Genomic DNA, 23,038 nt, shown 5'->3' on the forward strand with positions numbered 1-23,038 from the left:
AAAAACTAAATGAATATTTGGAATCAGCGTACCAAAGTTTTAATAAAAATTAGCTCTTATATTCTTTGCAATTCGGATTTTTTTTTACCTTGCACTTATCAAGATAAGTTCCTAAGTTTTATACATACAACTTCACTATTCTACTCTCTAATCGATCTCAAGGCAGTTCGTATAGAAGACAAAGATAGTATCGACTACGCTTAGACTTGCTGGCTAATAAGGCACCAGGATTACATTGGTTCGAAATGAAAAAAAAGATAGTTTCTGTTATATTTTGATATTTTTATTTTGTCTGAGCGAATTTTAAAAAAATCGATATGAAATCGGTATGTTTTCAGAAAAATCGGTTTTCGGTATACACCGATTCTTGGTCAAAAATTTCGTCAAAAATCGGTGTAAATATCGAAAAAACGGTATCGAAAAAACGGTATGTGTTGAAACAAAAAAGTCAATATCACTAAAACAGTATGTGTGTTGTATGAACGATCGCTTCTGCCGGCCCCTTACACAAAATTTGATAGGATATCTGGCATATAATATCGTTAATATCTCAAAAACAGTGCTTAGTTCATGCAAATTGTCCCCGATATTGTCTTATTTAAACCAAGTGACAAAGTCGACGCTTGGTTTTTTCTTTATTTTCTCTCTGTGCGACAACCTTTTGTCCCTCCCGTGAGTGTATCATGACAAAATGAATTAGGCAATCAAGAATTGTCGCGTTGTTGAGAAGATAATGACAAATTCGTATGTGAAATTATCCTGAAATTTAAAATTTTGGACAATTTGACCGGTTCCGGAACGAAATATGTCAATGTTATCAGAGCGAGATTTGTGGCATATGAGAAGAAAGCTCTTGGCCTTAACATGAAAGGAATGCATAGGAGAATCGATTCGAAGAAAAGGGGTCGTGGCCTATCGGATCGAGACTTGCGACAAATGAGAAGAAAGCGCTCAGATTCACCATGAAGGGAATCGATAGGAGAATTGATTCGGGGACAAGAAGTCTTGACCATGGCTGATCTGGCTAGTTCCGGATCGAAATAGGCCAAAGTTATTGGATCGAAACTTGCGGCATATTGAATTAAAGCTCTTGGTCTCAACATGAAGGAAAATAGGTAGTTGGATGTGAGAAACGAAAGGCGAGAAGTGAGAAATGATGACATTTCACGGCTAACTTCTCAAGTTTCAAATGTCTCTTCCCACATTTTCGTTAAGTCAGGCCTTAAGAAATACAAAAATAACCTCAAATTAATAATTGTACCAATGAACAATGTATTTTTTTTGCCAAAACTGTTTTTTTTGTCTTTATTTGAGAGGTTTTCAGTCGCAGGCTGGTTCGCCTCTGTTAACTGTATATTGATTAGATTAGAATATGATGAACATCCTACATACCCACTCAAATATTTTACTGCGTTAAACAATAAGTTGTCTTTCAATCTTGTTTTGCTAAGCAAAGTTACGAAAGAATCTGATGAAGAAATACATTCAAGGAAACAATGATAAACCGAATGAGCAACGATTCTATCTACGACTTGTCATTCCCTCAATCTCGTTCATCTTCTCCAAATTGCGCCGTTTATGTTCCGAAAGTTATTGACTCTGTTTTAGCGCGTAATAAACATTTACAAAGTTTCTGTTATTTTATTCGACAGGAAAATGACTGAAATGCGAGACGACGGCATTGCGGCCTTCATCGGTCCGGACGAAACCTGCACCACGGAAGCACTGGTGGCTGCCGCCTGGGACATTCCTATGATTTCCTATGTACCTACTGATTCTAGAGCAATTGTGATTGTTTGTCCCGATTGGACTAAACAGATTTCTTGTTTTGAATTGATCTTTCAGAAATGTGCCGATGTAGCCGTTTCGGACAAAAGCGTCTATACCAGCTTCGCCCGAACCCTGCCTCCGGCCACGAAAGTCTCCAAGAGCGTCGTGTCCTTGCTGATGGCTAACAGTTGGCACTGTTTTTCGCTGGTAGCCGGGAAACATCCAGCCTGGAGTATGGAAATCGCCCACGCAATTAAGGTGCGTTTGCTTTAGGGAGTCAATGAGCGGTTTTGCTCGTGATTCAAATTGAGGATGGTTCATTAATAATTCGCGGTTTTTTAGATTCAAGCCGAAAACTATAATTTAACTGTCAATCACTTCCGAGAGTACTCCGACTATATCCCGTCCAAAATCCATAAGTTGCAGAAAATTGTGGACGAAACATATCAAACTACTCGAAGTATGATGCGTGTAATTATCTGCCCTTTGTCAATGTTTTAATTAGTGGTATTTTTCCAGTTTATGTGTTTGTGGGTGACTACATCGAGATGGTAGATTTCGTTAGGTGCATGCATTTTCGGAAACTTTTAAGCAGTGGAAAATACATGGTTATTTCTATCGACGATGAGGTCTATGACCCACACATGAAACGCAACATTTATCAAGGTCAATATCTTTTAAAAATAATTTCATCAAAATTTACCTTCAACAGGGAAAAACAAAAATTAATCCTCTTTCAGAATATTCGGACTTCTATCAGAAGTACAAAGGCGATACCAACAGCACGGTCGGCGGCAGCGGCGTTATGAATGGAAACCACTTGAAAGAAAAGTTTCCCAACAGAAAGCGATACAGCTACAAAGATGTCCAGGATCGGCTGCACGAGGCGTTTGAATCTGTGCTGCGTATTTCGCCACTTTTTCCAATGAATCCACAGTACAAGTAAGTACCTCGAAATTTGTTTCTTTTTCCTGGGAATCTTAATCAAGGGACTGCAGGAAGCCTACGTTGGTTCAATATAGTGATTACATTTTGTAAATTTTCAATCTTGAGAACTTTTTGCCAACTAGCACTATTTATTTTTATTTTTTAATTTTTGGGCTGAAGAGTACCTAATTTAAGCTATAGAAAAAAGTGTGAATAAATTCACATACATAGTTTCAAAAGTAAACAGGGTTTCATTCTGGGATTATAAGGATTCAAAGAAAAAAATGATACCTACCTTTTAACAGAACTTAGAAGACTTAGACTCCCGAACTCCGATAGAATTCTAATAACATTATTATTATTTTTTTATCTTTATTACAGAGTCTTTCAGCATTTGGCTGGTTCGCCTCTTGGCATTAATTTTATTGATCAACCCATTAATTCTAATTCGGATTTTTTTTTACTTTGATTAGAGATTTTTTATTTTAATAATGAATCTGAAATTTGAATTATGATTCGAATTTAGAATCCTGGTATGAATTCTTTCAATTTGGATTGAGATAAGGAAATTCAACTATCAGATAAAATTGAATTCTGAATTCTCAACATGAATGAAATTGGAATCGGAAAAAAAATTAAGAATTGGAGTTTTAAAACTTATGAAGGTCGGACTCGATTCTACGTTCCCCAAATTTTTTCGGAACAGATAATCGAATCCGACGGATAATCTAGTCAGAAAAAATTACCCACAAACACTTTTTTTTACTTTTTCTGAATATGAAAAAGGGTATAAAAAGCTTTTTAAAAATTCACCTACAGTACCGTTTATTATTCGTTAGAAATGGGATGCATGCGAGCTGAAACTTCAGCTTCAGCTTCAACTTTGAACTTTTCACAAAATTTTACTCTGAACATTTTTTTCGATCATATTTTCTTCAAATGATGGATCAACTAGCAAACAATAATCTCACAAAGTTTCACATCTCTATTTGGGACTTGCGATAAAACAATTATACGAAAATCGAACTTTTAGCACTAGAACTGAAATATCTTAGAAATCACGCAACGCCCATTGATGAAATTTTTATAATGAGCTCTCAAACATAAAACTTTCGTGAGTGTGAGTGAGTGAAAAGTTGTGATGAAAATGCGATTGTTCGCAAATGAAAATAAAATTTTAAAGTAAATCAATTTCATTTGATTCTACAGATTGAGATATTCAAAAGTTATCATGGAATTTGTCATTCAGAGAGACAGATTTCGACGTTACCCTGTTCAAGAAGAAGACGTTCAGATTGGTGTGATGAATGATTAAGAAATTGTGAGTATTTTGAATGTCAATATTGATTCTTCATTCTATGATGGTGATGATACATTTTCGGGAAAAGCGATATTCAAATGTGGATCCACCAATCGATATGATATAAGCGATAAGACTAAACCATTATTCCATTATCAATCAGACAGAGCAAAACTGTTACGCAATGTGCGACCACGCCTCCATTATCAATCGGCCCCATCAGAAGGCACCTGCACTGTTTTAAACCAATATATAAAAAGAGACAGGACTAGGTAGACAAGAGAATGTAAACAATGTTCATTTCGGATTATTATCATGCATAATTTTATGAAAGATTAATCACCGTAATTTATACTTGTAGATTTAATTTATCGGCCTAGCGATGAAAAGTGATGTCTTTTTTAGTAGGGACATCTAAAGATTATGAAGTGTTTTTTTTATGTAGGTGGATAGAAGGTTAGATGTTGTTTTTTTATTTCTTTTTTTTTTTGGCCAAAGTTATTTCAATTTTATGAAGGGTTAAAACACTTCATAATCTTTAGATATCCCTACTAAAAAAGAAATCACTTTTCATCGCTAGGCCGATAAATTAAATCTACAAGTATAAATTACGGTGATTAATCTTTCATAAAATTAAAATAACTTTGGCCAAAAAGAAATAAAAAACACGACATCATAGCATCGGTGGTAGGTGGTCACTATCAGACTATCGACCGTACTGTTTTGCATCCAAACCCCGGATGTAACAAAAGTGCGATGATAACAAACTGAGAAGACTAAACATCGATAGATGCGTTTCTGAGTTAAAGGGAGTAGGGTAAACGTACCCGACCTTGGCACCTAAGGCATGGTTTACCCTTTTTTTCGACATTCCAACCTTCCTGTTGAGTGTACTATAGAACATCCTTTGAAGAATTTACTTGCTAACTTGCTCAGAGTTCAACAAAAATATGTGTTCTCTATGGAACTTTCATTAATGTGAGCAAAATGCATGCAAAGTACTCACTGCGGTGCTCCAATTACTTGGCCGCCGTACCAATTGTTTTCCGTTTCTATGATCCGATTCTTGGCCACCAGCAGAGTGCAATAGATCTTTACCAACAAGGCTCAATTGACAGTTAACAGAATCGTTGGCTATTCTGAATATAAGGCCACTGACAGAATGACGTCAGCTGGACGTAAAGTTCTATGCGACGATGAACACCGGGCGCCACTCATACAACAAAAAGGCTTTTGAAAACATTGATGAACTTGGTTGGAAGGGAAGCACAAAATAAGCTTTCATTTCAAAAAGTCGGAAGTCCAGAAATTCCGCACATAGGGTTATTTTCACTACCAAACATCTGTCTTCATATTGTGGAGTTTGACTCCATAAAGTAAGAAATTGAAAAATTCCTTGAATGATATTTTAAAATTTTGCCCTTTTGAATTTGTTAGCTGAGATTATGAGCTTCTGGCAAGAGCCATCTCGAATGCCCGGGGCGTTGCGCAGTGGATTGATACGCCAAAAAGATGTTATAATGTAAACCTTGCTAAAACATTTTTTAAATCGACTCGCATATTTTAAGGAATAATTGGATAGAAAACGATATTCCAAACAAAAATCCAAAAAATAAATTCTGAGTATATGGTTCCCGAGCAATAGAAAACGATTCCAAAACTCAATTAATTGTGTATTTTATATACTAAAGTCATAAATTGCCATCCGTCTAACAATTTTTGGATAAGAAAAACATCTTAAGTCTTGTGATATGCTTAATTTAACTTAGTTTTTTTTTATACTTCAAACCACTGTGTTCTGTAGGAGACCACGTGGCTTTTGCTCGGCAGACTGCAATGCAAATGCTGTTAGCACGCATACCAATGTACCTTCGATTCATGGTTCCCAAATAGCGATTTTTGCATTTTCAATGCTTGGATATGACTTTTAGGTAGTCGAATTACTTATGTTCTCCAGCTTATTTCAAAGCTTAAGTTGATAGAAACGGTCTTATCATACAACCCAATTAGTATGAAAACATTTATGCGTAGTTTTAAATGAAGTTTTGGGGAAAACATCAGCCCAAAAAACCTCTTTAATGAACATGTATTTTTCCCAGCTTCCAACACTGGTGGTGTATTTCTATTGAAGTTGCATGCCAAGAAAAGGAACAAAATTAGTTTCAAATTTTTATTTAAAACCTCAATAAATATTCACTCTTTGGTCTTTCTAGTATTTTTTGATTTTTTGCCGAGTTTAACTGTAAGCATGAGTATTTATTGCAAATTTTTCAAATGAATGTCCGCGTTTGAAATCGCATGTGAATTTAACAGTTGCACTAGAAAGGTGAGTTCATCTGATTTTCATACGATGATTTTCAACATAATTTCCTCGGATGCAGATCGAAAAAAATTAACTTCTTTATTGAAGTACAAAGAATCAAAAAATTCGGTATGCACAGATTTGAAACAAATTATTCTCTTCGCAATGAAAACATATTCAAAATTTTTCAAGCTCAATTTGGACCTGAAAACATGAAAAGACATGTTGGCATGCCAAGAAAAGGACCATGCCAAAATAGGGCTCACTTACCCTATATCTGAGCGATCACATATTATCTTTTTGTTCGTCCGCACTGCAAGTTTTCCCTTGTGGGGCGGACCACGCTTGGCCTACTAATGTGTGGTGGTAGATGCAACTCTATCTGTATCTACCGCTTCATAGTAGTAGGCCCGTGAGGAACAAAAATTTGATATGTGATGATATGCTTCTAAATAAATTCTACCCGTTCATTTTCAACATCTTTCATTTCATCTAACCTTCTCTCCACCTACATAAAAAAAACACTTCATAATCTTTAGATGTCCGTACTAAAAAGGACATCACTTTTCACCGCTAGGCCGATAAATTAAATTTACACATACATAATTTTATCTGAAACCTCACGTGTTGAACAAGATTGTAATTTCGAATCAACTTAAATTTAAGACATTTAATTCGCTTTCAACTCACAAGGTGTACCTAAAACTGAAACTGAAGGGGGAATTGTGCTTTATTCGAAGGTAAAAACCATTCGCTGAACACAAATAGTGTAATCTTAGGATTTCCTTGGTTAGCCACTTCGTCTAGGGACGGAACGACTCACGATAACTATAACGTGTGACTAGGACTTAAAAGGTAACAACTGTGCATATAATATGCTAGATAGATTGTAGACTAGACTAGTTCACTTTTCGGTTTTTTTCGCAGATCAAAGCCGGACTCATATGGGTTGTTCCTCATGCATTTTCAAGTATTTCTGCCAATTTTGAGATCATTTGAACTAAACTCTAATCTGTGCAATGAGTTTTTGTGAAAAAAGACCATTTTTCTTGAAAATATTCTCATGAGAGTTCTAGCAAGCCACTGTTAATATTAAACGATAATTTTATGATGCATGGTGGTTGATATTATAACCATTTTTATGAATCTGTTCTAGATAATCGTTCAAAACAAACCGAAAAAATTTAAAAAATCATAAACTTCCAACTTGTACAGAAATTTTACTCACAAGTTGAGAGTTAAAAATCTGTAGTAAATCAGAAAAAAATATGTTCCACATATGTTTTTATTAAGAAAGCCCTGTTTATTACCATTCATTTGATGCTAAAAATGTAATTATCGCAAGAATAGGAGCAAAGTTATTCATATATTCATGCATCAGTTTTTAAATCATAGTTGTGTTCCTATTCAAGTTTTAGCTTCATGCAACATCAAAAACGTGGCATCAAGAGGACTTGCTTACAACTTGATCAAAGCGCGCGCTTTTTTTAACTCCTGGCCCCGTCATGGGGTACTTGATTGAATAAAATATCCTTTCTTGTGCACAAGTTGGTGTGGAGCAAACTTGAATGAAAAATATTTTATCCAATCAAATTTGTTGCAAACATCTTGACCGCTATACAACCAATTTGTATATTTATTACATCAATAGAAAGGTAATAAAAAGGGCTAGCTTTACAAAAAAAGATTTTGTGAAACAAATTTTTTTCTGATTTACTACAGATTTTTAACTCTCAACTTGTGAGTAAAATTTTTGTACAAGTTGGTAGTTTATGATTTTTTAAATTTTTTCGGTTTGTTTTGAACGATTATCTAGATCAGATTCATAAAAATGGTTATAACTTCAACCATCATCTTCTTCTTCTAATATATAAAGATGAGTTGGACTATATATGTTTGTTTGTTTGTATGCACCTTATACAAATCCACACCGCTGAACCGATCAGCCTGAAATTTGGTACAGAGATGTAGTTGAACCAGGGTAAGGTTTTAGTAATAGTTCTGAGCCCGTCCCACCTAAGAAAAGGGACCCTCCCATACAACTTTCGTTTTTATTCCCACAAATCAAAAGTCATGGCACCCATTTGGCAGCCGATTTTCGTTTCCTTTGGTGGGTTGTTTTCACCATCACCATGGGCCGGGCGTAAGAAACGACTATCCAAAGTTCACGTGTACTGGACAGCAAATCAAAGCTTGCTCAGCATTGAAGATTTGAAAGGAAAAATTTTGGCGGGTGTTTTTTGTACCTTCTAATGCTGAATGTGGTACCGGTAGATACGAGAATTTTGGATGCAATAATGAACCAACATTTCAGATTGAAAAATATAACTAAGCTGTAAAGTATTTATTGACTTGAATTGTAGTGGTTTTCAAAGTACTCCCTACCACTGCTGCAGGGCTTTGGAGTTTTTAAGAATATACAGTGTGTGAAGTATGGATGCAATAATTTATCTTCATTATGAATTTTGATTGAGTGCTGAAAACATATTATGCTATTTTCTTAAAATCAAACTTTTTAGAACCAACCATTTTCGTATTCTTAGAATTCCTTATAGAGAAATATAAAATAATTTAATTCAGAGTTATAAGTTGAGAGCTGTGATTTCAATGCTTTGAAAGCCGTCGAGAAATCTTAATGGAGGACTCAAAAATTTAACGTGCATTATCTGGAAAAACCAAATCCACCGCAAGAAACTTGATTTGAAAATAAGTATGAGGTTTAAAATTATATACAATTCAATATTATCGGTCACTCTATGACTTTTGTATAAATGTGGATCATCAATGTGTTCAATTTTACCATCCAATTATGCGAAAATTTAAACCGTTAAGTACTGCGAATTCAAATAAATTATTTCCAAGAATTTTTACTTTATCACTATTCCCAATAATTAATGAGATTTTTTTTTCAAAAATGGAAAAATTGAAAAAAAAACTTTTGTTGTAACATCATAAAATGGGCGATTTGGGTTCCGAGATAATTTCTATTAGATCACTTCAAAAAACTATTAGTGGAACTTGGAACATTTAAGAAAAACTTGTCATAAAACGGTGTGGAAAAAACAACGAAAAGTACACATTAAAAACATGAAAAATGAGTCTTCAACAAGTATAAAAAACCAAACACAAACACATACAGGATCTCAATGAAACTTAATTTTCCTCGAAGAGATTCCTTTTACTTAATTCTAAGCGTACATCTTTCGAGTATATGATGGCTAGGATCTCACAAATGCTTAAACAACTAAACCACAAAAGTTTACTGTGTATGCCATGACTGGGATTCGAACTCATGGCCGTTGACTTAGAAGACTTGAAGGCCACGAGCTGCGGCAAGTTTCGGAAGCCTTCTTAGAATTTTCTGGGCAAATAAAACTTGAATATAGCATACGGGGGAGTATTTGGCATATAGCGTTCGAGGAGATCATCTCCAAAAGAGATTTCATTTGATGGGGGGTGGAAAAGATAAAAATATAGTTTAATCATTTGAAGATAAAAAAAATAGAAGGCCAAAGCTATTCAAGCTTCCTTTAAGAAAGGGTGGGTATGAAATGTTTTTCGTGATGAAATATAAAAGCATTCATGGGAAATTATTTTTAATTTCTATGAATACGAAACTCATAACTATAAGTGTTTCAAAATTATGAAAAAGGGAAACACAGTAAATATTCTCATTAAAAAATTGAAAGACACTAACAAAACTTCCAAAGTTTACATACATGACACAACATGGGTAAGATTTTCTCATCATGAATATATAAAACATATTGAATACAAAGCTACCAAGATTTCGAAAAGTCAAACGACTCCTTTTCTATTTATATTTTATGCAAACCCGAGCAAGGCCGGGTAAATCAGCTAGTGCAACATAAAATTACCGTATCATAATAACAGTGGCTTGCTAGAACTCTCATAAGAATATTTTCTAGAAAAATGGTCTTTTTTCACAAAAACTCATTGCGCAGAACAGAGGTTAGTTCAAATGATCTCAAAATTGGCAGAAATACTTGAAAATGCATGAGGAACAACCCATATGAGTCCGGCTTTGATCTGCGAAAAAAGCCGAAAAGTGAACTAGTCTATTGTAGACCCTAAAACAAAACAACCCAAGCAATCAATAGTCCCATAAAATAGGTACAAAAACGCTTACTCAGCCTCATCATTGATATGAGGAAAATTCTATGCAGCTCAAAATTTAAGTTCTTATTGATACTTTCAAGCTCCAATACAAGCCTTAATGACCTTCTATTTAACTTTCAGAGGCCTTTTAATTCAGCTTCCTAAAAAATTATAAAATGAGCAAAAAATTCTCTCTCTATCTCAATTGCACCCTTGGCATCGGTTCGTATCACCTTCTCTTGATGATGTTCTCTATGCTCTGAACATGATGCCGCCAAGATGTCACGCGCCGGGTTCCAAAGTTTACCGAGATTTGCTGCTCAATTGCTTCTTTTCTACATTTTCTGCATATATCACATCAGAATGATCACTCAAGTATCAAATTACTTATTGAAAAAAAACTTGGGATCGAATCCCGACCTAGGTGGTGGGAATCGAACACGCTACCACAAGACCACGCATAGATGTTGTTTCAACTGAAACTAAAACTCGAGGTGGTGATACGATTTTTCAGCATGCCTGCAGGCGCACACGCCCAACCAGACAGCCAGCCAGGAAGAAAGCATCTCAATGCACTTTTTGTGACTTATTAAATTCCGTTTTGAGCACTTTTGTGCTCTTTATGTGACTTGAGTCCTTTACAACGTACATATCAATCACTTTTGCAACTTTCAAGTTCATTAATGAGTACATATAGTTCTCTCAAGAGAATTGGGCAGTTGATTCTCTTCGTCAGCCAATATGTAACTTTCAAAGCCTTCTTTCAAGTAGATGTGGACTTTTGGTTGCTTGGGAACTTTCAAGTCAGGAGCTACGGACCTCAATGTGGTCTTATCACAAGCTTTGGCGAATGAGTTAGCCAAATATTAATGGCTCCAAAGGAGTCAACCAAGCTAAGCTAAGCTTAATGGCTCCAAAGGAATCGAGGGTAATTAGGGATTTTATCGCACTACCGGGAATATAATGTAAATTTACCTGATATTTTGCTGTCAGAGACACGGAACTTTTCTACGGAGCCGAACTTTATCTGGCGGAAGTCGGATTGGAAAAGACCTTCCCGGTAGTCGATTTTACTTAATTCCTTTTTTATACCACATTTTCCAGTTCCTTAGCGATCGTCCTTCTATCATATTATTAGCTTTTTATCATACTATCCTCTTCACGCTTTATCCCTTTATTCCAGTTTTGTGTATATTGTGTTTTGTGAAATGTGTTTTCAAATTTAATGTGACCGTTAGGAGTTCCCTATTTTAGCTATTCATTTATTATACAATTTCAACAATTTTAATAATATTTACTATGTTCCATCTTACAGTACGGGACATGCAACATAAAACAAATAAACATTCAGGCGTTTTATATACGACGATGAGTACTCTGCGTGAGTGGCATAGGGTAACTGACTGAACTAGTAACAAAGTTATTAGTTTCTTATTTATTTTCAATCTGAATATAATCACGAAAAAAAATTGTACGGGTAATCCTGTCAAAATACACGGTTAACCGAGGCCCCGGATAATCAAGTCAACGTAGGATGGAATCCGCCCTGTACATGATTTTGAATTTTGTTAGAAATTTTCTTGAATTTTTAATTTTATTCTGATTTTTTATTCCAAATCTGAACTAAACAATTTCTTTTTGAAAAATATAAATTATGCTTCTCTTGAAAATAAAATCGAAATAAACTTCAAACTTTTTTTTAAAGATTTTTTCACCGGTATTCTCTTAAACAGGCTTATACCGCTGACAAGGGTTAATGGATTCAGCAGAAGTAGCATGATAAAACAGCATACCGAACAGCGGCTGATTTATTCAATAGTTTGCATAGAGCTCAACGATGCAGTGTTTTGAACGCACTTCAACAAAATATGCAATCCGAACTGCATCGATTTTGGAAATATGTCAACTCGAAACGTACCGGCGTCTAAAAAAAGTTTCTTATAATAACAACAAAGCAGGCTCTTTGGGAGACGCAACCAAGCTCTTCGCCGAATACTTCCATAGTGTATATCTTTTGAACATCACAGAAATATGACAAGAGCGCCAATGCCTGGTGGAATTCTTACCCGAATTCACAAAAGCGATATCTAATATATGTACGTACACAGTAAACGAAAATTACCGAGTTCGGTATTTTTTTTACCGAAATCCTAACATGTGTAAATCGTTAAACTGTTCGGTAATTTTTTGGTAAAAAATAAACGAATATCGGTAAATGAATAATCGATTTACCGATGTTCGTTTATTTTTTACCGAAAAAATTAACGAACAGTTTAACGATTTACACATGGTAGGATTTCGGTAAAAAAATTACCGAACTCGGTAATTTTCGTTTACTGGGTAGAAAGCCGCATTTAAATGCTCGACGAATCGAAAAGTTGTGGCCCTGATTGAATACCAAACTCATTCTTGAAAAAAAAATGTGTGAGTGGAATCGTGGAGCCCTTACACTTCCTATGCACTTCTTCGATTCGTGCCGGACCATTCAACAAGTTTTGTAAAATCTCGCATGTTATACCGATACACAAGAACGGTTCCAGGCTCATCGTCAAAAACTATCGTGGTGTTACAATCCTCTCTGCAATATTCAAATATTTCGAGAGTATTGTATACGATGAGACTTACCCGTGGATTGAGACGAAGACTTCGGACGTTCAGCATGGTTTTCTAAAAAAAACGCTAAACCGTAACGAACTTAACAGAGTTTGTCTCGAGAACCTCACAGTGGATGATGCAAGGTTCCCAAGTTGACGCCATATACACTGATATGTTCAAACTCAAGACGCGATCAACATAAACGCACTACTGTCGGTATTTAGCAAGGAATAACCGGTTCCTGTCTTCAATGGATTCATTCGTACCTGATCGAAAGAACGCAATACGTCAAACTTGAGAACGTGAGATCCAACACCTTCTCGGTCAACAGTGGGGTGCCACAAGAGAGTCAATTGTGATACCTTCTTTTCATCACTGTCAAGTATGAACGAATTTCCTGAAGTGCTGACTGAAGTGTTCGTGCTGGTTTATTTATGCCGATGATTTGAAAATGTTTTTGCCTATTCGTCACCCAAAGGATTGTGTGACTCTGCAAAATGCCTTACACTGGTTTACAGAGCAGTAGATTCGTTTTAAAGATCAATTCCTCGAAATGCAACGGGATAACTTTTTCTCGGAAATTAAGCAGTATCTCTGATGAATACTGCTTAGAAAACGACTGCATTATTGCTCGGCAAAACTCAGTGAAAGACTTGAGAGTGGAGTTGGACGCGGAGTTAAATTTTTCAAAACATGTAGAAAAAATTGTAGCAAAGGAAAATTCTATGTTCGGAATGGTTAGAAGAATCTGTCACGAGCGGAATGATCTCTATAAGATTGATTTAATGTACACTGAATTAGTAAAGATCGTCATTGAATACGCCGGCTTTGTGTGGCGACCGTACAACAACCTCTACAACATTCACAACAACACACTAGAGAGAATTCAGAAGAAGTTCTTGAAATACGCTTCGAGAAACCTTGGGTGGCAAGCAGAAATGCCGGAGTATCGAGTCTTGTGCATGAGGGTTGGTTTGGACACGCTTGAAACCCGAAGGAAATCGATTGACGAGCCAATCGGATTCAGAATTACGCTTGAACCGAATCACTTTACCGAATGATGGTATTTTACAACGCAAACGTCGATATTATTCACTTAAGCATGACAAGTAAAATTGTGCCAGCTCTATTTTACAAATTAATAAATAGTGTAGTGTTATTTACATTATAAAATGAGATAAAGGGCTGAAGCATAAGATCATAACAATAAATTATAAATGGAATGTAATGAGCCACTCTAATAATCTTTTCCGCGATCTGGAGATTTTGGCATATGGAAGCATTATATAAGGATTCACCAATTACAGTTTATCGTGAGTATACATGGGATTGAGTTAGCTCGTTTGGAATGTTTTTTAATGCTCGATTTATTTTAATATTGAGCAAGTGCGATATGCAATTAGCATAAGAGGAGCACTCTTAGAGGGCAATCGTAATGTTTAACAGCTATGAAAGAATTTTATTTTTAGATGCGCGAAGAATACTAAGACTGATTTTGACGAGCTTTGGGGCGCTGAATCCAAATATTCTTTTAGTATTTTTATATAAGCTTTCGTTTTTTAGATAACTTTTGATTACAGGTAAAACAAATTTGTACACTTTTTTTGGTAAAGCTACAGATTATTAATATGTTGGAAATGAAGATATTAACATAAAGGTCAACTTACCCGAAGACTAGGAGTAATTTTAACTTTTGAGAAAAATGTTGTTATAGAGGTTTTCTTTATGTCAATTTTTTCCAAATCTTCAAAAAACAGGAACTTTGATAAGCTTTTTAAGAAATCTTATCTATTGGAATTTCTATAAACTGTAGAATTTAATTAATAAAACTAATAGAGCGTTTTGTCTCTGGAACAAAAATATTTACGAAAGATCTGAATCATTGAATAAATGAAGGATAACAAACTGATTCAAAATCAGCTTTAAGTTTTCCTGTAGGTTTATTAGTTCATAAATGATCAAAGATTGATTTTATCCAAAACTGATTTTTTTAAATATCCACGATCCATATCATTGAAACTAGAGGTGACAAATTCTGACAAATGTTATGAGTTCAGAACGCCAAAATGTTTTAAAATCAGTTATGTAAACAAAAGTACCAAAAAAGGTGGATTCATTCAAAGGTCCTAGGAAAGGAGAATGATTGTATGGTTGTAATTCTCTGGGGTATCAAACGGGGTTTTAACTTCTAACGTTCTGAGAAAATTAAATAGGGCAACAATACAATAGTCTAGGTGTATTTTTAGACAAGAGAAAAAAAAATCTTTAGACAATAATAGTATATTGATGGATGATAAATGGAACAGCTAATCTTCAGTAATTGCTTCCCTTAAACTTATGATTCGAAAAAGGCACTGATTTCTCCAAAGGTTCGCTTCAAAAAAAAAAATGCTATCCTTTCAATCAGCTTGAGCGCCTCTATTGAAATTTAATTTGAAATGATATTTCTTCCTAGAATATCTACCTAATTCTTGTTTCAAGAAAAGGCGATGCATCATCAATTTAATTTCAAAGGTCAATAGTTAAAAAACCTCTTCTGAATTCAGTCCTCCAGTTTACTTGAAAAATCTATCTATGATCAAATTAATCATCTAAATCCGTTCCTCCCGAAGAAGTGTCGAGTTACGTTAACAAAGAAGATGTATTCTGGCGTTATTTATTATTGATTGCTTTTCCTGAATGCTTTTGAAGTTTGTATGAGCGCTTGTGTTCTCTACTGGGAAGATTGTCCTACGCCTATTTGAAATTGATTTTTTCCGGATGTGCATTATCCGCCTCGAAAATCAGCTACGGATAAGAATTTACATACTTTTGGGAGCAAATTCCTCGAATTGATTTTTTTTCGCTGGAATTATTCATAACCAGCGAAAAAAAAAAATCCAAACCTCGTTTAGATTATCTATGTATAAGAAAATTCCTCATTCTTCAAAATAGGGTATTTACGATATTTGTACTATTTCTCAGATACTCACAGTATGTCAAGGACACGCCAATTGAAATCAAGGAAAGAAAATATGTTTACAACTTATGGGACATATCAAGATAGTCATGAAAAGCCCTTTCGCGCCATAATAAATCAAACGAGCCCATATGATTTAACAGCAGACCACATAGTCGGGAAATATTTTGCAGGGCATCGTTGGCACAAACATTGGTTTATATTCGTAAATGGTGGAATCACATGTGGCTTATGTTGTGTTTATTGTCAATCCCTTTTTGTATTTTTCAGCAACATATTAAATCTCTTGGTGTTATACATTATCAATTTTTTTATAATATATCTTAAAAAAGTCTTATTAATCGTATTCAGCAACTTACCATTTTTTCTGTTGGGTCAAATTTTCTCCAGGGATTTGTGTCAGCAATTCAAAACCTATGCCAAAAAGGATCCATTCCGTGTGCCACTGCCATCTAGTATGAAAATTTTAAATGAATTACAGGTAGTTTCCGTTCGACGTTTCTGGTGTTGATTGTTATATTGAATGCAGTTTTTAAAAATTGTTAATTTTCTGGATGTAGCTTCTTAGATTTTTTTTTATTACTGTTTACTCACTGTATATTTCAATAAAATTTAAGCTTTTAAGATAATGTACTGGTACTTTTTTTCGTAAAATAATTTTTTCCGTGTTTTAGATCTTAGTTTTTATGTAACATTCTACATGGTTCTGAAATAAGTTAATTTTTCTTCATCTTCGTTCAGTGTTTATTCAATAAGAAATGAACTAGCGAGAGACCCATCAACCCGTGCAGCATGTTGCAAAATATTTATTTTCTTCATTTCTCACGATCTTTCATCACATTTCACCGCATTACCAGTGTAAGGTCGTGTTGATGTGTAAACCATTTAAATGTAAATTCTTAATTTAATTCATAAATAAATCTAATATCACGTCTACGACGCAGATTCCATAACAGCAATCAACGCTAAGCGATGGTCGTGTTCATATGTCGCGTGAGCTTTCATTAAGACGTATGATACAAAATGTTAACAAACAGTTTTATTCGAGAAAAATAAATAAATAAAAAACTGACATTAACTAGTCGCAACTTTTTTCCATTTAGAATATTTGGAGGCTGGATAACATATTCTACATGTGAAATACAAATTATAAAGTTGTTTTGATAACTTTTGCAGCAGTTTTCTGTAAATTCCTAAGATGTTTCATACGACGTAATGAAAGCTCAGACGAGGTATCAATTTTTTCCACATACTGACTTTTTTTTCAGATTTCGCTTGTGAGGCGAACCTTGGCGAATTGTCGCTTGGCTTACTAATGTGTAATGGCAGATTCAACTCTATCTGTATCTACCACTTCATAGTAGTTGGTTCGTGCTGAACAAAAATTTGGTAGTGTGACAATAATGCTTCTGAATAAAATTCTCGCTCATTTTCACCATCTTTCATTTCTTCCAACTTTTAACTTCTAATCCGTCTCTAAAATTCCATAATCTTGAAATATTATTACTTAAAAGAACATAACTTTTCACCGATAAAGGCAATTAACTAATTAAAAAATCAGTACTGAATCAAAGCAATCGAAAGATTCCCTCTAATTCAACTACGGTATAAGAAAAGTTCAGCTTTCGGAATTTCGATAGCAACTTATAATCTTCTAGATAATAAGTTGCTATCGAAATGCCGGTAACTGAACATTTCTTATACCCTGATGGAATTAAAGGGAATCCTTCGATTGCTTTGTTTCTGTAGAATTATTCAACCAACCAAGTAGGCTCACAACACATATTAGAGTAACGAATCAGGAAATTATCAATGCACCTTCAAATTAATTCCTATCTACATTTACAATGTACAGTGTACATTGTACATTGTACAGTAGACTGAGTCGATTTGAGATCATTTCTGAATTTCTCAAACCCTTAGGTCTAAAATGCTTCGGTTTGGTCCAAAACTCATCAATGATTTTTTGCAGAATTTTGAAGTTACATTTACATGAACAAATTTGAAATCATTTTTGTTTCTTCTGTGGAACCGAGTCAGCTGATGATTTTTGTGCCAATTTATAAATTCTTGAAAGGAAATAATCCGCTGAACAACTTTGTCGAAGACCGCAACTTTGTATCTTATTAGGCAAAAAAGTTATTTGCTGTTTAACAGGGGTATGTCTTTTCGCATTGATAAAAAATAAACTCAATTGACATCACTGCTTGATCCTCGCGAATCATAGCATGAAAAGAAGTCATGCAATACCTAGCTTGGCACCCAGCAGTGATGTCAAGTGAATTTATTGTTTATCAATGCGAAAAGACATACACAGTAAACGAAAATTACCGAGTTCGGTAATTTTTTTACCGAAATCCTAACATGTGTAAATCGTTAAACTGTTCGGTAATTTTTTCGGTAAAAAATAAACGAACATCGGTAAATGAAGAATCGATTTACCGATGTTCGTTTATTTTTTACCAAAAAATTACCGAACAGTTTAACGATTTACACATGTTAGGATTTCGGTAAAAAAATTACCGAACTCGGTAATTTACGTTTACTGTTTACCCCTGTCAAACAGCTAATAACTTTTTTGTCTAATAAGATACGCAGTTACGGTCTTAGGCAAAATTGTTCAGCGATAACTTTCCTTTCAAGAATTTCTAAATTGGCACAACCAGCATCAGTTGGCTTTGTTCCACAGAAGAAACAAGAATGATGTTGATTTTTCAGTACAAAATATTCAATTTTCTCATACAAACCAAAAAGTTCAAATTTACTCATGTAAACGTTACTTCAAAATTCTGCAAAAAACATGGAAGAGTTTTGGACCAAAACGAAGCTCTTTAGACCCCAGGGTTTGAGAAATTCAAAAATGACCCCAAATCGACTCAGTCTATGTGCAGTCAGTTGGGAATTGGTTTTTATTCCATGTCTGAACGGTCTGACTGAACACAATACAATACATGGTTAATGGACGTTAAGTCGTATGGACGCAAGGCCGAATGAAAAACAAATCTTTTAAGGGGGATTTAAGTTCCTGATTTCACGCTTTGGGGCCGTTCACATACCACGTGGACAACTTAAGGGGGGGAGGGGGGTATGGAAATGTCCACGCTTGTCCACGGAGAGGGGGTAGGGGTTTGGGTCATGTCCACGTGGACATATTTACTTTCAAAATATTTTCTAAAGGTGAATAAATATTATGATGTTTAAAGCAAATCTACAAATGACAAAGCTTACCAGTTTAAGTTTAAACAATTAGTAGCTACTTGAAGGCAAGTGATAAATATGATAATTAAGAAATTTAAAATTTTTAAGCTAAATTTATATCAGGAAATTCTTATTCGGTTTATTTTTCAAAATCAGTCATTTCTATAACAAAAAGGCAGTTCACCATGATGTTTTCTAACTGTCAAATTATTTGTATTTAAAAAAAACTCTTTCAAATCTGTCCACGTGGACATCCGGGGAGGGGGGAGGGGTTTGCCAAATGTCCACGCTTGTCCACGGAGGGGAAGGAGGGGGTCAAAAATCTCATTTTTTCTGTCCACGTGGTATCTGAATGTATGATGTATGATGTATGATGTAAGCTAACAGGATGTAGCGTGGCACAGCCCGTTTGCAGCGAACTATTCGCACATAACAACTCGATCTCGATTTCCAACTCATTGACTAAAAATGCCTTTGAGTGGACTGTTTCAAGGGAGTGAATGTACAAGTAGAGTAACCTGTACTATTCTGTGGGGTAAGGATAATGGGTCTCCACCGAAAGTACAATTTATTGACAATCAATTGAAAATCAAGCCATTGCAATGTTATGTGAAATGTTCCATAGGATGTGAAGACGAACCCTCCCTCTGTTAATGAGGGTAACTGCCCAGTGCACTCTACCCTCCACATCGTTTCGATCAGGTGTCCGGATGGCCCTGCCCCACCCCCTCCAAATATGAATATATAGATGATAATAATAATGATGATAATAATGATAGATTTAGCAAACCTGTATTTCCTGAAATAAAAATTGAATTATTATTAAATGTGTATGAACAAAATGGTCATGACAAAAGTAAAAAAGAATGAAGGAGAGTACTAAAAGTAGGAAAGAACAAACTAACAGATGAATAAAACGATTGGCATATTCATTCATTCTTCATTCACCCTTAAATTTTTTTGAGTTTCCAATGTTTAATTTCATCACCTGAGGATTCCCCATCCGAGATTTCACTATCTATGTTTCTGTACAATTCTTCTGCTTTCTTTTTCATCTTGTCCCTGTCATTAACAATATTGTTCCAACCCTGCTCTGACTCAAATTCTAGCCTATGGAAGTCAGCTTCTAGCATCTTTTTCCAAGTCAGACTTGGCCTTCCTTCCTTCCTTTTATTAGCTTCCATATTGTACGCCAATTGTAGCGGGTGACCTGGCTCTCTTCTTTTGATGTGTCCATAATAGCAAATTCTTCCTACCCTAACTCTTCTGTTTATAGTTTTCCCATCTAACAATTTCCTGGCATTGAACTTTAGATCTTTAGGCCTTACACAATTCATGAAAATTTGTCGGAGGATAAACTTTTCATAATTGGCCATTGAAATCCTACTTGTTTTTACCAGAACTGACCATATAGAAGTGATGGGGCGATCACAGTTTTATATATGAGCTTTCCCAATTCCCAACTGGGTTTGAATTTTTTACAAAATACTATCACTAACTTAGATACCTTCAGCGCATTTCTACATCTATCTCTGTTGGACATTTTCCTGTTCAATGTGGCAGTAATAAATACTCCTAAATATATCAGTTTTGAGCATACTTTGAACTTTTTACCATTTATTATTAACTCATCTGGTTGTATGGCATTATCTGGGTACCTCACCAATACTTGACTCTTATGACTATTGATGTTAAGACCTACGTTTCCTAGTTCTAGTTCAATAGCTTCAGTTATTTTATCTAAATCAGCTTTGTTTAAGGTTATCAGCAACAAATCATCGGCAAAAGCTAAGAGAAGTGGTAATTGTAAAATGTTTAATCTCATGAGTTTTAATTCAGGTACTTTTTCTTGTTCTTTTAACAGAACTTCTTGCATTGTTAAGTTAAACAACAGTGGAGATAAAGGGCAACCCTGTTTGATACCAATTCCTCTGTTAACTTCCTCCGAAAGCTGATTCTCCCACCTGATTCTCGTCATTTCGTTTCTAATGGCTGCTAGAACTCTATCAGTCAGTCGAGATGGTACATTCAAGCTGATTAAAACATTTCCTAAGCATTTCAAATCTACATTATCGAATGCTTTCCTAATATCTAATGCCAAAACATAAAGATCCTGTCCTGCATTCCAATATTCCTCCATAACTCGTCTAGCTACAAAAATATGGTCTTCTGTAGATCGGTTATTTGTAAAAGCTGCCTGATGTAATCCTACTTCATCTGTAAAAGACCTTATTTTCCTATCTAACCATCTTGCATAGACTTTATATACCACATTACATAATGATATCCTCCTGAAATCATCTGGTTCTCTAGCTCCTGTTTTTTTTGGAATTGGCACTTGGATTGTTTTGCTCCACTCTGTCGGAATTTCATTTAAAATGTACGCATCCTTGATTAATTCTGCTAACAATTTTATGGTTTCCTCGTTCGCGTATTTTAAAAATTCTGTGTGTACTTTATCTGAGCCAGCCGATTTGCCATTACATAAGTTTCTTATTATATAGCTGATTTCTTCAAAAGTAGGTGGATTTGGAAGAGGAGTATAGTCATGTTCATGACATAGTTCAACACCTGCCCTTTGACATAGACCTAAAATATTCTCCCAAGTTTTAGAGCTTATATTTGCAATTTTTCTTTTCTTCTTTGCCACAAATTCTTTAAGGTAGTTATATTTTTTTTTGCGCGAACTCCTGTATCAAAATCGTTTAAATTCTTGAAAAATTTCGTGACCTCCTTTTCTTTGTGTTTTTTAACCGCTTCGTAGAATTCACATTTTTTATTGGATAAATTATACTTGAGATTGTCCACGTGGTATCTGAATGGCCCCTTTAGTCTATTTTCTTTTTGTTAAAACGAACACAAACACATACAGGATCTTTATACTTAACTCTAATCGTACTTCTTCCGAGGATACGATACCACCAACCCACAAAAAGTGTACTATTTATGCCGTGACCGGGATTCGATCTCATGACCGTTGGCTTAGAAAATTTGAAGGCTATCCTCTACGCCACTGGATGCGGCAGTCTTTAGATTATTCTTGATATTGATACCTTTTTGGTGTTGTTAAAGCTGAATTTGTTCCTGATACCAAGGTGCTGAAATATCTTCGGTTCCGGTTTGTAAAGCGATGATGTTTTTCAGTTCCAGGATGCCTAGGTCCTTGGAATAATTTTAGATTTTAATTTGTAAATATTCATTCTCCGCTGTAAACGGAAATCGCGAATTTGGTAATTAATTTTACGGAATTAGTTATATTATTTCGAAAAAATCGGTAATTGATGCATGGTATGGTATTTTTGGATGGGATTTTTGAGAAAGTCGGAGTGACAAAAAAAAAGAATTTGATATTTGTTCCGGAATAATAAAACCCCAAAAATGCTCATAACTTCAGATAATCCTAATCAATTTTATGTAAAGGTTGATTTTTTAATGTAAATATACCGTTTTTAACGTTTCTACTCTCTACCATCAATAACTAAGTTCGTAGAATACTTTTTCTGGTTTTCTGCCCCCCCCCCCCCCCCCCCCTAGTAAGATCTTACGTTTTTTTTATTCTTTGAGAAATTGACACGTTTTTTTCAAAAATTTCATGAAAATATTAAAAATGAGACATACATGCTTCAAAGCAAAGCTCTTTTTAAGTAAAATTAAAAAACTTTATTTGAAAAGCACAATCTATACAAAACAGCAGATGAAATGTCATAAACGATTAAAGAAACTTTATTCAAGACGTAGCATGTTTGAGGTGACAATAATCTTCAATAATTTTTCTCAATCAAATAAACAATATAAAATCTAAATTTCGATTTTAAAAAAAGAGATCAGGTTATCACAAGGTACCATAAAAAATGTTATGTTTATCACC

General features: G+C 34.8%; 1 protein-coding gene across 1 annotated transcript in view; it reads left to right on the forward strand.

Moving 5' to 3' along the window:
- Positions 1-23,038, forward strand: part of LOC129748424 (guanylate cyclase 32E) — a 65,799-nt gene that overhangs the window by 18,742 nt on the left and 24,019 nt on the right. Inside the window, exons 4-9 of the mRNA XM_055743046.1 lie at positions 1,653-1,764; positions 1,846-2,028; positions 2,113-2,230; positions 2,290-2,436; positions 2,511-2,712; positions 16,363-16,453. Coding sequence (XP_055599021.1) covers positions 1,653-1,764; positions 1,846-2,028; positions 2,113-2,230; positions 2,290-2,436; positions 2,511-2,712; positions 16,363-16,453 — 853 coding nt within the window. The remainder of the gene's footprint in view (positions 1-1,652; positions 1,765-1,845; positions 2,029-2,112; positions 2,231-2,289; positions 2,437-2,510; positions 2,713-16,362; positions 16,454-23,038) is intronic.

Source organism: Uranotaenia lowii, chromosome 2 (genome assembly GCF_029784155.1).
Source record: "Uranotaenia lowii strain MFRU-FL chromosome 2, ASM2978415v1, whole genome shotgun sequence".
In the NCBI taxonomy this organism is placed as follows: Eukaryota; Metazoa; Arthropoda; class Insecta; order Diptera; family Culicidae; genus Uranotaenia; species Uranotaenia lowii.